This window comes from Nomascus leucogenys, chromosome 15 (genome assembly GCF_006542625.1).
Source record: "Nomascus leucogenys isolate Asia chromosome 15, Asia_NLE_v1, whole genome shotgun sequence".
NCBI lineage: Eukaryota > Metazoa > Chordata > Mammalia > Primates > Hylobatidae > Nomascus > Nomascus leucogenys.
The window spans coordinates 15,154,554-15,166,990 of record NC_044395.1 but is presented as its reverse complement, the minus strand read 5'-3'; the positions used below and the strand labels follow the sequence as shown (position 1 = coordinate 15,166,990).

The following is a 12,437-nucleotide window of genomic DNA, read 5'->3' as shown; positions in this document are numbered from 1 at the left end:
GCTGAAAGGAGCCAGATATGGGCAAAGGTGGCAGCCATTCAAGTGGATGCTGGCCCTCTGAGTGGCTGGGAGTGGGGCCAGGAGGAGGGGCTGTTGGTAGCACCGGGAACTAAGGTGCAGGGTACAGAGCTGGAGGTGGGGCTTGGGGGAGGGAGAGGTAGGCACCAGGCTGGGGGGCCAGACTCATTGGAAATGCCAGTCTCCCAGAATGGTCTGTCCAGCATCCAGTCACCCCTTGCCCAGGGTGCCTGCAGTGCTTGGGTGGGCCTCCCTGTGCCGCCCTGCCCTCACCTCCTCCACCTCATCTGTCTGGTTTCCCTCTAAGGCAGCTGGGCTCATGGCCAGGCTGGGTGGTGCTGGGCTGGGGGCACTCTCCTCAAGGTTCGGTTGTCCTTACCGAGGGGTGGTAGGAGGGGGAGACCCCCAGATCATAGTAGGGGGGCTTCAGGGACAGCTTCTGCAGCTCCTCCTCCTCTTGCTGCTGCTGCCTCCCTGGGTCCAGGTGGACAACCTGGAAGAGAAGGCGGTGAGTGCTGCACAGACGTTTCCATGCCCCTGCTCCAGGTGGCCGTCATGGACTCCCAGTTTGATTGGGACTCCTCAGTTCCCATGCACCCCCATCCTGGCATCCCCCACACTGGTGGCTGTCTTGGAGGGCACAAGTGCACTCTGAGCCTTTAGCTTTGCTGGCTCTAGCAGGGACCCAGCTGGGGGCCAGGCACCTGAGAGGTGCTCAACGCATTTTTTAAATGAAGAAAGGACTATGAGGTAGAGGAAGAGGTCCCCTGGGGGCCCTGGGTAGGGAGAGTCCTAGGGTGTCGTCTCTTAGGGTGAGGCAGATGGATCCCTCTAGCATGGACCTGGCCTTGTGGGAACTGGACCATGGAGGCGTGGGGGCTCTGTCTTCAGCTTGGGCTCTCTCCCTGGGGCCATCTCCCATTTTTCTCCATCCCCGCTGTCCAGGGACCTTGTCCTCTGCTGCCTCAGGCCCACCTGGATATCCTCAGGCACAAGGGAGCTCTGCCTGCTGGGAGAAGGCTCCGGCTTCTGGGAGAGGGGCAGGTCGGTCCTGGAGACAGAATGAGGGTAAGCTCAGCCCAGAAGCACACACGGGGGCTCTCCCCATCAGGCCACTAGACAGCTACCAGTCTCTGAGCCCCACTCACAACAGCAGGCCCGGGAACTCTGCTTCCCAGGCAGCCTCCTGAGAGGCCAGAGCTTGGGCTGGGGCTCTTCAGGGTCACGGGTTAGAGGCTGAGAGTGCCTGGCCACCTTTCCCGGGTGTCTCTGCCCCAGACCCCAGCCCAGCTTGTGATGGGAACCATGTGAGTCTCAGGTCTCCTAGCTCAAAGGACAGGGGGGAACCAGCAGCAGTGCTGTGCGCCCTCACCCAGGGCAGGCATGAGGCCTCAGGTGCACAGTATGCGGCACCGACCGCCTTAGCCAGCACGAGAAAGAACACGTGATGCAAGATTTTAAAGATGAAAATCAACGTAAAAATCCATGATGAACAAAACGTCCACATTGTTAAGACAGGATCCGTCACAGTGGTGTGCTGGGTGCCTGAGGCGAAAGGAAAAGTCAGTTATTCTAATCCTGTCTTTATTTACAATGTGGACATTTTGTTCATCATGGATTTTTGCTTTCATTTTGATTTTTTTAAAATATCACATTAAAATATGATTTATCATGATGGTTGAGGGTTTTGGCTCCCCCCATATACTTTGTGCCTCTCTCTCCTGTCTGGTCCTGGGTCTGCCCTCACCCCTTGTCAACGGCTGGGAGCACGTAAACTCTTGCAAATTATTTAACCTCTCTGTGCCTCAGTTTCCTCACTATAAATCGTGGATTGTAATGACGCACCTGCTCCTCTGAGCTGCTGTGAGGATAAAATGCATCTTTATGAAGCCCCTCTGAACTGGGGCGGTGCCTGGCACGCAGCAGTCGCCACTCAGGAGGGTCAGCTCTTCCTGCCAAAGGGCTAGTTCCTGGTCCCCCAGGGTGGGCAGGCCCTGGAAAGGCCCTGAGCTTTCACAAGTTTAGGCGCTTTAAGTCTGGGGCTCCCAGGGTGGTGGGGAGCAGACCAGTGGGAGTTTAGTGGGCAGAGTCCTGCCTGGCTCACCCGGCCCCATCCGTCTCCGGTGGGCTCTTCTGCTGCCTGTTGTGTAGGAAGAAGACAGTGAGCACCGCACCTAGGATGAGGAACACGGCCACGGTGCCCCCCAGGAGCCTGGCTGCACTTCCCAGACCCCTCTGGGGGTGGGGCTTTTCTGGAAACAAAAGATAGGGAAGAGAATTAGAGAAACTCAAGCGGCCCGAGGAGAGTCAGAGCTGTGAGAGAGTCAGACCCTGAGGCAGTACTCTGTGCTTGACATTCCATCCCCAGCTCCCCTCCCCATGCTGCTCCAGTTCTAGGAGGGGCTCCCAGTCAGTGTGGGACGGAGCCTCCTCCTCTAGTTCCCTATGACCCTGTAACCCCAGACCCTGCTCTGACCCTGGGATCTGGGGCATGGAGGTAGAACGAGGGTGAGGGTATCTCCTGGGCAGGCAGCAGGTGCTGAGATGGGGTCCCCACCCCGTCATTCCATTTCTGGCCCTGCAGGGAAAATTCCTGTTGAGGAGTTAAATTTCTTTCCCCTCCCTATGCAATTAAACAAGCAAATGAACTAATTGGTGCTTCGCCCTCCCAGCTTGGGAGAAAGGGTGAGGATCAGGAGGGAAAGGCGGGAGCTGGGAGGGTCCATGAAGAAGGGGCACCTGGCGGTGCCTGCCAGGAAACCAAGCCTCTTCAGTACAGATAGGTGAAAAGCCCAGAGGGCTGCGGTCTAAGGTGAGGGGGCTGAGCCCACCTTCTGGACCCACCTGGCCATGGACCCAGAAGATTGCTGGGCTTGTTGAGGTATTTCACGGTCTGAGCTGGAGACACTGGTCTGTCCCTGAAGCCCAGGAGGCTGCAGAGACTGACCCTGTGGCCAGGGGCACATGCTGCTTCTCAGCGGTCCAGGCTTGGCTGTGAAGCCACAGCTGGCGCTTTCAGTTCCTCCTTCTGCTGGGCTCTATTTCTCACCTCTGACCTTTACAACCCCAGCGTGGAGTGGGGGGTAGGGACTAAGGAGAAAATCACACACTTATGTACTCCTTTCTCTCCTTCTTCTCCATTACCATATTACATATAATTCAACACGGAGAGCACCTGAATAGAGATGCCAAAATTGCAGTTTGCAGTAAACATCACGGAGCCAATTTTCCTAAAGTGGAATTGACAAGTCCCTTCCACTCACTCACTCACTCACTCACTCACTCACTCACTCACTCACTCTCTCCTCTTCTCTCTGCTCCATTCCAGTGCCCCGAAGGAGACGGTATCTGGCTCCCAGTAAATCTGCAACCCCTCTTTGGCCTCTCTGCAAAGGCTCTGGCCCCAGCATCCATCCATCCACAGCTGGTGGCTGTGGCCGCCTTGGGAAGGCAGTTTCCTGTGTTGCCCAGGCTGGTCTCAAACTCCTGAGCTCAAGTGATCCTCCCGCCTCAGCTTTCCAAAGTGCTGGGATTACAAGCATGAGCTACCACGCCTGGCTCCAGAGTGATCATTCTAAACTACGAATCAGATCAGGCCACCTCCCTACTTAAAATCCTCCAAGAGTTTGTGGCCTTTATCAAAGCGTCCTAGGGCTGAGGCCTTCCATGACCTGGTTCCTGGAGGAAACGGCATGCCGCCCCCAGCCTGGACCACTTGCAGCTCCCAGACAGGGAGCCCCTGCTTCCTCTCATCCTCAGGTGCTAGTAGGAGCCACTCTGTCTACCAGGGTCTCTCTTTCCTCCCCCTTCTTTGCCAGGCCAATCCAGCCTGCAGGTTTAAGCTGGATGTGCTTCCTCTAGAGAGCCCTCCCTGCCTCCTCCACCGGAATAGGGGTCCTCCTCTGGACTTCCCCTGCACTCTGTTTCAGTCTCTTTTCTTTTTCTTTTTCTTTTTTTTTTTTTTAAGACGGAGTCTCACTCTGTTGCCCAGGCTGGCGTGCAGTGGCGTGATCTCAGCTCACTGCAAGCTCTGCCTCCTGGGTTCATGCCATTCTCCTACCTCAGCCTCCCGAGTAGCTGAGACTACAGGCACCCGCCACCATGCCTGGCTATTTTTTTTTTTTTTGTATTTTTAGTAGAGATGGGGTTTCACTGTGTTAGCCAGGATGATCTCTATCTCCTGACCTCGTGATCCACCTGCCTCGGCCTCCCAAAGTGCTGAGATTACAGGCGTGAGCCACTGCGCCTGGCCTCTTTCAGTCTCTTTTCTACAGACTGTGATTGCACATCTGACTTGTCTCCCCAGCCCTGCACAGTGCCTGGCATGCAGAAGTGCTCAGTAAGTGTGGTGAATGAATGAAGGCTTGACTGAATGAATGTGTAGTGGACAGTTCTGGGAGAGGGTCCACCAGGCCTCTGGAATCTCACCTTCCACTAGGGGGAGCTCTCACTTTGAGTCCAGCCACCTCCACGCTGGATGCTACGAATTCAGTTTCCCTGGACACAACTCAAACCTATATCCCCTTTTCTTCTCAGCACAGCTGAGGCAGGCTGGCATTTCCAGAGGGCTGGGGTGGGAGGGGGGAGCAGTAGGGAAATGAACACATACCCTGTCTGGTTCACAGAGTTCAGGTTTCTCTTCTACCATGGTTGGCCCCACATGGGATCCAAGCAGGAGAGAGAGACAGGTTCAGGACAAAAGGCTGGGATTTCAGCCCCTACTCCCTGCCTCCAGGGAACTTCTCTCAGAGGCTTTCACCCATCACCACCTCATGGACTCTGCAGCCACTTTGCCAAGAGAGGGAGGCAGCTGTCTCTATCATCATCCTTACAGTGAAAACAAAAACACAGCCATTCCTCGGTATCTCTGGGGGATTGGATCCAGGACCCCTGGCGAATACCAAAATCCAAGCATGCTCAAGTCCCTTATATAAAATGGTGTGGTATTTGCCTATAACCTATACACATCCTCCCATATACTTTAAATCAACTCTAGATTACTCGTAATACCTGGTACAATGTAAATACTGTGTAAATGGTTGTAATACTGTATTATTTAGGAATAACAAGAAAAAGGCGTACATGTTCAATACAGACAGTACTCTCCATTTTCTTTTTTTCTGAGTATTTTTGATCTGCAGTTGGTTGACTCCACGGACGCGGAACCCATGGATACAGAGGGCTGACTGTATAACTAGTGAGTCTGTGAATGCACTCATGTGGGCATTAGGAAAACCAAAGGCTAAACAGGGTGGGATGTGGTGGGCAAGGCCTCACACTTGCCAGGGCCACAGTGGATAACTCTGATTTCGTTCCCTCCAAATTGCCCTCCCTCCCTGTCCCACCCTCTCAACATCTGAGTGCAACTTCCATTGTTACCGTGGGCCTTGCCTGATCCACCTGGAGGGTCCCACCCTAGTGAAGACAAATTGAGACGTGGGGACAAGAAAAGGGAAATCCAAGGAGGAGAAATTGGCTTCAAGTCTCTGGCATGCAAGGCACTGTGCCAGGTGCCTTTGCTGATTTGGGGCATATTTGATCCTCATATTGAGCCTGCAAAATGAGATAATGCTATCGCTGATGAGCAAGATAAAGCTCAGAGAGGTTAAGTAATTCGTTCAGGATCGTCCAGATAGTCCGTGGCTGAGGGCACTGGGATCTGTGCCTGTGTGCTGTCCTCCTTGCCTCAGGCTGTGGGGTCTTAGTATTCCTCATCCCTCACTTGGCATGGGCCTGCCATCCCCCCTTTCATCCCTTATCAGACATAGCCCTGCCTACCCCCTCCCTGAATAGGGGAGCCCTGGTTGCTTTTGTCTCTGAGCCTCCCCTTGACAGCTGTGAGGAAGGGGCCTGGTGCTGGCCCCAGCCAGAACCCTGGCATTGAGCCCCCAGACACTCTCTGGTTACACCGTGACAAATTGGTTCCCCCGCTCCCAGCTCCGCAGGCTTGAGGGCAGGCCCAGTCACCTGCAGGCAGCCGGGTCTGGCTGTGAGAAGGGCCTGGGCCAGGGCTGGAGTGTGAGGCCCGGGAGAGCTGGAATCAGTCTCGGGGGGCGGGGGGGCCTCCAGGGAGCACTTACTGCCCGCCAGGCTCTGGGCTGGACCCTGTCCTTGCAATGATCCTGGGAGGTTGGCTATGTGCCTCTTGCTGTACTGCAAAAGGGCAGAGCAGTCAAGTCAGTGGTCCAGGTCCCACAGCTAGGGCTCCACAGCTGGACTTGGGTCCAGTTGACCACTGAAGTCTCTCTTTGTTCTGTTAGTCATTAGGGCTTGGGCTCCTCTCAATGGCTTCCCTGGGAGAGCCCGCACTCAGTCCTGGCTCAGGCCGCAAGGATGGCCTCTGGGGGTCACACCAGTGACACTCCCTGGGCCTCAGTTCTCTCACCTGTCACATGGTGATAGTGCATCTGGTTTTCCTGTCCCTCAGACTGAGATAGTGAAATCCGTGGTTGGGGGTAAACACAGACGGGTTCATTCTGGGGGCTGCAGGCCGCGTGCCGCCGGGGGCTTTTTGCTCTTCTAGGAACAGCTCTACTGGATTCACTGAGGCCTCGTGGTCGGGGAGCCCGAGGAGCTTTGGGTCACACGCAAGTAGCCAGCAATCTTCACCTGCTTCTCCGGACCACCGCCCTCTTAGCCAGATGTCAGTGTTCCTGCACCGCAGGCTTCCCTCAGGGCGGGAAGCGAGTCCAGACATCCACCTTCACAGCGTGCTGTCTTGCCCTACCTGTTGTCCCTCCTTCAGTTAGACAAATGTGTGCCTCACACCTCTATGTGCCAGGCATTGTGCCCGGTGTGAGGGGCTTGTCCCCTGGCTAATGGAGGAGTCATACACGTACACAAATAAGTACGCTATTTTGTGATTCATGCTGTAAGAGAGATCTCTTCCCACAGAGCAGGGGGCCTTCTGAGCAAGGTTTTGATAGCATAGTAGGAGTTCACCGCGAGAAGAACATTGTAGGCAGAGTGAGGAGTGCTACTGGGGCACGTGTGTGAAATGTGGGGTATATGAGGGAAATTCCAAGTATTGGATATGGCTGGGAAATGGGCTGCAAAGGGAGAAAGACAAGGAATCAGGGGGCTGGGAGGAAGGAGCAGAGCACGCTCAGAGGTTTAGATTTCTAATAGGTGACATTAGGTAATAGTAATGCTCTCTTTTCTGCTGCCTCTCCCTGGGGACACAGACACTACCTTTCTCATGAGCTGGACTGACCAGGGCTCTCCTGGAGTCACCTCCTCCAGAGCTCCCCAGGGCAGCCACTTGGCACTTATGCCCCTGAAGCTGTCCCGGGTTGGTCTGCCCTCTGCTAGTCTCCTCTGATGCAGGCCACGCAGGTGTTTGCGGGGAGCCAGGAGCTCAGAGCAGGCTGGGAGTTTGGACTTGGTGCCTGGAGGTCAAATTGGCTGGAGGAGGGGCTGATTTTACCACCCAGGGCCCATCCAGTGGCTGAGTCTGCCTGGCCATGTCTCCAGCCCACGTGTGCCGGACTGACCTTTCCCCCAGTGACCAGAGAGGCAAGGGCTGGAGGCAAGTCATCCTGGCCAACCCTCCTGTGTTCAGAAGGTCGGGGGCAGACTCCAGCGGTCTCACTGCTGGGAGGGCTCCCAAGTCTTATCTGAATGTCATTGTTATGTTGAAACCCAACTGTGAGAACCCAGGACCCCATCCACAGGGACAGGAAGCTTCTGACTTCATGGGCTGGAGCCAGGGAACCTTGCAGGACTTCTGGCACACCCTTCATGCTCAGTGACCAACAGTGGCCATCCCTGCACTCCTGTAGCATCAGCATCCAGGCTAAGCTCCTCAGCCTGTCCCCCAAGGCCCAGTCAGGCCCACGTTTTGTCCCACACGTGCCTTGCTGGGTGTTTCCAGCTTTCTCTGTCTCCGTCTCAACATCTCATTTCCATTCCATCTTCCCAGAACTGCAAGCTGGGCTGGCTGCTGCACCGTCACACGTGGGGGTTGTGGGAATCTCCCCTCCCCTTGCTAGGAGGGGACATACCCCTCTTCTCTTCAGTTTAGCCCATACAGGAGGGGACTCTTCCAAGTACTTTCCTCTGATCCATGGTGGCGAGGGAACCCACCTAGAGACTCAAAACCGAAGAAGTCACAGAGTTCTTTCCTTGGCTCAAACTCAGCCAGGCCTCTGTCCTCTCCTCCTCTGAGGCTATAGGGCTCGGAGGTTCAACCCTCTTGTCTACAGCCTGAGGTGGCCTTCGGCGGGCTCTGCTCTGAAGCTGCTGGGAGTCCCCTGCATCCAGGCCTTTTCCTTGAGTTGGGCTCCCGGTCACTTTCTCTAGCCTGGACTGGGTTGCATTTCAGCCTTGCGTCTGTTCTGGTGGGCCCCTCAGTGCAAAAAGCCTTTTCTCCTTGGCCACACAGAATTTGCTCTGGTTCTGAACTCAGGTGGAGGTCATCTTGAAGTCCCCTTCTTCAGACCTCCTGGATGGAGGCTGGAGGCCCTGGGCTCTGCAGTCCTGCCCCCTTTCCTCCCTTGCCCGACTTCCAATCCATCTCCCTGGAGCTGACGTAAAGTGCTTAGTACAGTACCTGGCACATAGTCAATATGTAATACATGGTTGCTATTTTTGTTATTAGCTATTCAATAAATGGAAACAGATGAAGTTGCTGCTGACGGTGATGGGGATGATGTCGGCCCATCCCCCCTCCGTGGAATCTCTGCTGCTTCACCTGTGCTGGCTCTCTGGGCCAAGTTTTAAACCTGCGGTCATATTATCATAATATCAACTATAGGTTTCATGTGGTTTTACTTAAATTATTTTATTTGATGCCCCCACCCCTTTGCCTCTGTTGACAGGTGGTAACTGGAGCTCAGAGAAGGTTGGTGAAATGCTCAGGGTCACACAGCTCACTGGTGAGGGAGGTAAGGGAGGAACCCAGGCATCCTGGTTCTCAGTGCAGTGCTTGGGGCCATTGTCATGCCCCCCACTGCCTCCATCTCTCAGTTTATCTGCAGAGGAAGATAGCTCAAGGGTGAGCTGGTCACCTTCTTAGCTGTCTAATCTTGGGCAAGTCACTCAAACCCCTTGAGCCTCAACGTTTTCATCTGTGAAATGAAATAAGAGCAGGACTGTTGTCGGCCATGAGTGAGGTAATACTGCATGTTAAAGCATGGTGGCTGTGGACAGTCAGTGCTTAGTGAGCATTGGTTCCTGAAGGCAGGGACACGTCTGCTCCTGAGGCAGACCTGCCAGGCAGCCGGGGCTCGCATCCCTGCTCTCATCCTGCCTGTTGGCCTCCCTCGTCCCTGCTCTCAGCTTTCCTCAGTCCCTTGACCATCACGATCCATGGGCCACACACCCCCAACTGGTCTCGGCCTGTACAGCCCTCAGGATGAGGGGCCAGAGCTTGCGTGTGTGTGTGTGCGTGTGTGTGTGTGTGTGACAGTGACCCCCTTTGGGAAGGGTTGAGGATTGTCACTTCCCACTTCACCTATGATGTTCCCTCTATCTGGAATGCTCTCTCCAATGTCACCAGCACCCCCGCCTCACCGCTCCCTGCCCTCCACACCTTGAGTTGTCATTAGGAGTAAGAAGGAACCTGAGCAAGGCCGACTCTGAACCCCCTCCAAGCTCAGGCTCAGCTGGAGAGAGTTACTGGGATTTCATGCACATTCCTGAGGGGAGAGGGACTATCTCCCTGTTAGGGACCCTGCCGCACAGGGACCTGACCCCCAGTCCTCTTGGAGGGGGTGGCTGATCTGTTACACACCCAGCCTGCCCACCTCCTCTGGGTGCCCTCTTCCCTCTCCTCTGCCAGCTCCTAACACTTTCCTCCCTATCTGCTTCTCACAAAGACCTTCCTTAATGCGGGGGAGGCGGGGGCAGGAAGCACCAAATCTGCAAAAGCACAAACTGCAGTGGGAAAGTCATGACTGGATTCTCCCCTCGCTAGCAGTGTGACCTTAACTGTGCTGAACCTTAGTTTTCTGTAAAAGGGAGAAAGGGGACTGGGCGTGGTGGCTCACGCCTGTAATCCCAGCACTTTGAGTGGCCGAGGTGGGTGGATCACCTGAGGTCAGGAGTCCAAGACCAGCCTGGCCAACATGGAGAAACCCCATCTCTACTAAAAATACAAAAAATTAGCCAGGTGTGGTGGTGGGCGCCTGTAATCCCAGCTACTCAGGAGGCTGAGACAAGAGAATCACTTGAACCCGGGAGGCGGAAGCTGCAGTGAGCTGAGATTGTGCCACTGCATTCCAGCCTGGGTGACAGAGTGAGACACTGTCTCAAAAAAAAAAAAAAAAAAGGGAGGAAGGGTAGAAATAAGTGAGGTAAGCACTTGAGAGCCTGGCACTGAGCGGTGCCCAGAAATAATAGAAATAGGGTCAGGGTGGGGTGATGGTGGTGGTGTGATGGTACTGGTGGTGGTGGTGGTGGTGATGGTGCTGATGATGGTGGTGATGGCGATGGTGGTGGTGATGGTGATGATGGTGGTGATGGCGATGGTGGTGGCGGTGGCGGTGGCGGTGGTGGTGGTGGCGATGGTGGTGGTGGTGGCGATGATGGTGGTGGTGGCGATGATGGTGGTGATGGCGATGATGGTGGTGGTGGCGATGGTAATGATGGTGATGGTGGTGATGGTGATGATGATGGTGATGGTGATGATGGCGGTGATGATGGTGATGGCGATGATGGTGGTGATGGCGATGGTGGTGATGGCGATGATGGTGGTGATGGCGATGATGGTGGTGATGGCGATGATGGTGGTGATGGTGATGGCGATGATGGTGGTGGCGATGGTGGTGGTGATGGCGATGATGGTGGTGATGGCGATGATGGTGGTGATGGGTGGTGGTGATGGTCGATGGTGATGGTGATGGTGGTGATGGTGATGATGGTGATGGTGATGGTGGTGATGGTGGTGTGGTGGCGTGATGGTGGTGATGGCGATGATGGTGGTGATGGGATGGCGGTGATGGTGGTGATGGCGATGGCGGTGATGGTGGTGATGGCGGTGATGGTGGTGATGGCGGTGATGGTGGTGATGGCGGTGATGGTGGTGATGGCGGTGATGGTGGTGATGGTGATGGTGGTGGTGGTGATGGTGGTGGTGGTGATGATGGTGGTGGTGATGATGGTGATGATGGTGATGGTGATGATGGTGATGATGGTGATGATGGTGATGGTGATGGTGGTGATGGTGGTGATGGTGATGATGGTGGTGATGGTGATGGTGGTGGTGGTGTGATGATGATGTTGGTGGTGGTGTGATGGTGGTGGTGTGGTGGTGATGATGATGGTGGTGTGATGGTGATGGTGGTGGTGGCGGTGCTGGGCCAGCTGCATGAAGATGAGCACCAGACTCTTCCAGCACCAGCAAGATCCTCCTTCATCACCCACCATGGCTGAGGCCTCCTGGAGCCACTGTCCAGCAACCAGCGGGACAGCTGGGCAGAGCAAAGGGCCTGAGACTGTTTCTGCAGAAACCAAACATCACTGGTTTGGGGTCATTGTCCCCCGAAGAGCTCTAAAAACAGCCATGTTCTAGGGTCCCAGCCAATGAAACCCCTGGGGCAGAGCCCAGGAAGCTGCCTGTTTAGAGAGGGCTGTGGGAGTGTTTGGGGTCTTTGTCAGGTCTCTCCAGCCACCTTCCCTCCCTCAGTTGCTGGCCACTGCACAGGGACTCCCCACACCCAGGAGGCTTCCATTTTCCCCGAGGGTGGGAATTCCAGTGGGTCTAGGTGGCTCTGAGGGAGCCTCCTCTCATCTAGGCTGGCAGGGCTCCGACACTCCTGGCCTCCCTTCCTGGGGCTTGGGTCTGGGGCTGGAGCAGGAGGGCATGGATGGCAACAGCACTAGAGCAGCTGAGTGGGACTCCTGCCTCACTGGCACTGTGTGCAGAGTCAGAAAGATGTGAGTTCAAGGCCCACGGAGACAATCCCTGGGCATCTGGGAGCTGGGCTACAGTGCTGGATTCAAAAGCAGGCTCCAGGCCAGGCACGGTGGCTCATGCCTGTAATCCTAGCACTTTGGGAGACCACAGCAGGTGGATCACTTGAGGTCAGGAGTTTGAGACCAGCCTGGCCAACATGGTGAAGTCCCATCTCCACTAAAAATACAAAAATTAGCCTGGCATGATGGTGTGTGCCTGTAATCCCAGCTGCTTGGGAGGCTGAGACAAGAGAATCCTTGAACCCAGGAGGCAGAGTTTGTGGTGAGCCGAGAGTGTGCCACTGCACTTCAGCCTGGGTGACAAGAATGAAACTCTGCCTCAAAAAAACAAAAACAAAAGCAGGCTCCACCCACAACGCATGGTCTGGAGCTGGGTGGAGAGGAAGAGGGAACCTGTATTTGGGCTGGTGAGAGGAGGGAATAGCAGCCTAACTGCCCCTCTCCCCACCCCAACATACATACTTCCCCAGGTCTCAGAAACAGCCTGTCCCATGACCCCTCTG

At 55.3% G+C, this 12,437-nt stretch overlaps 1 protein-coding gene across 1 annotated transcript in view; it reads right to left on the bottom strand.

The window, feature by feature from the left end:
* Positions 1-376: 376 nt before the first annotated feature.
* Positions 377-12,437, bottom strand: part of NECTIN1 (nectin cell adhesion molecule 1) — a 95,308-nt gene continuing 83,247 nt past the window's right edge. Inside the window, exons 6-8 of the mRNA XM_030828933.1 lie at positions 2,123-2,270; positions 994-1,069; positions 377-511 (exon numbers count right to left, since the gene is read on the bottom strand). Coding sequence (XP_030684793.1) covers positions 377-511; positions 994-1,069; positions 2,123-2,270 — 359 coding nt within the window. The remainder of the gene's footprint in view (positions 512-993; positions 1,070-2,122; positions 2,271-12,437) is intronic.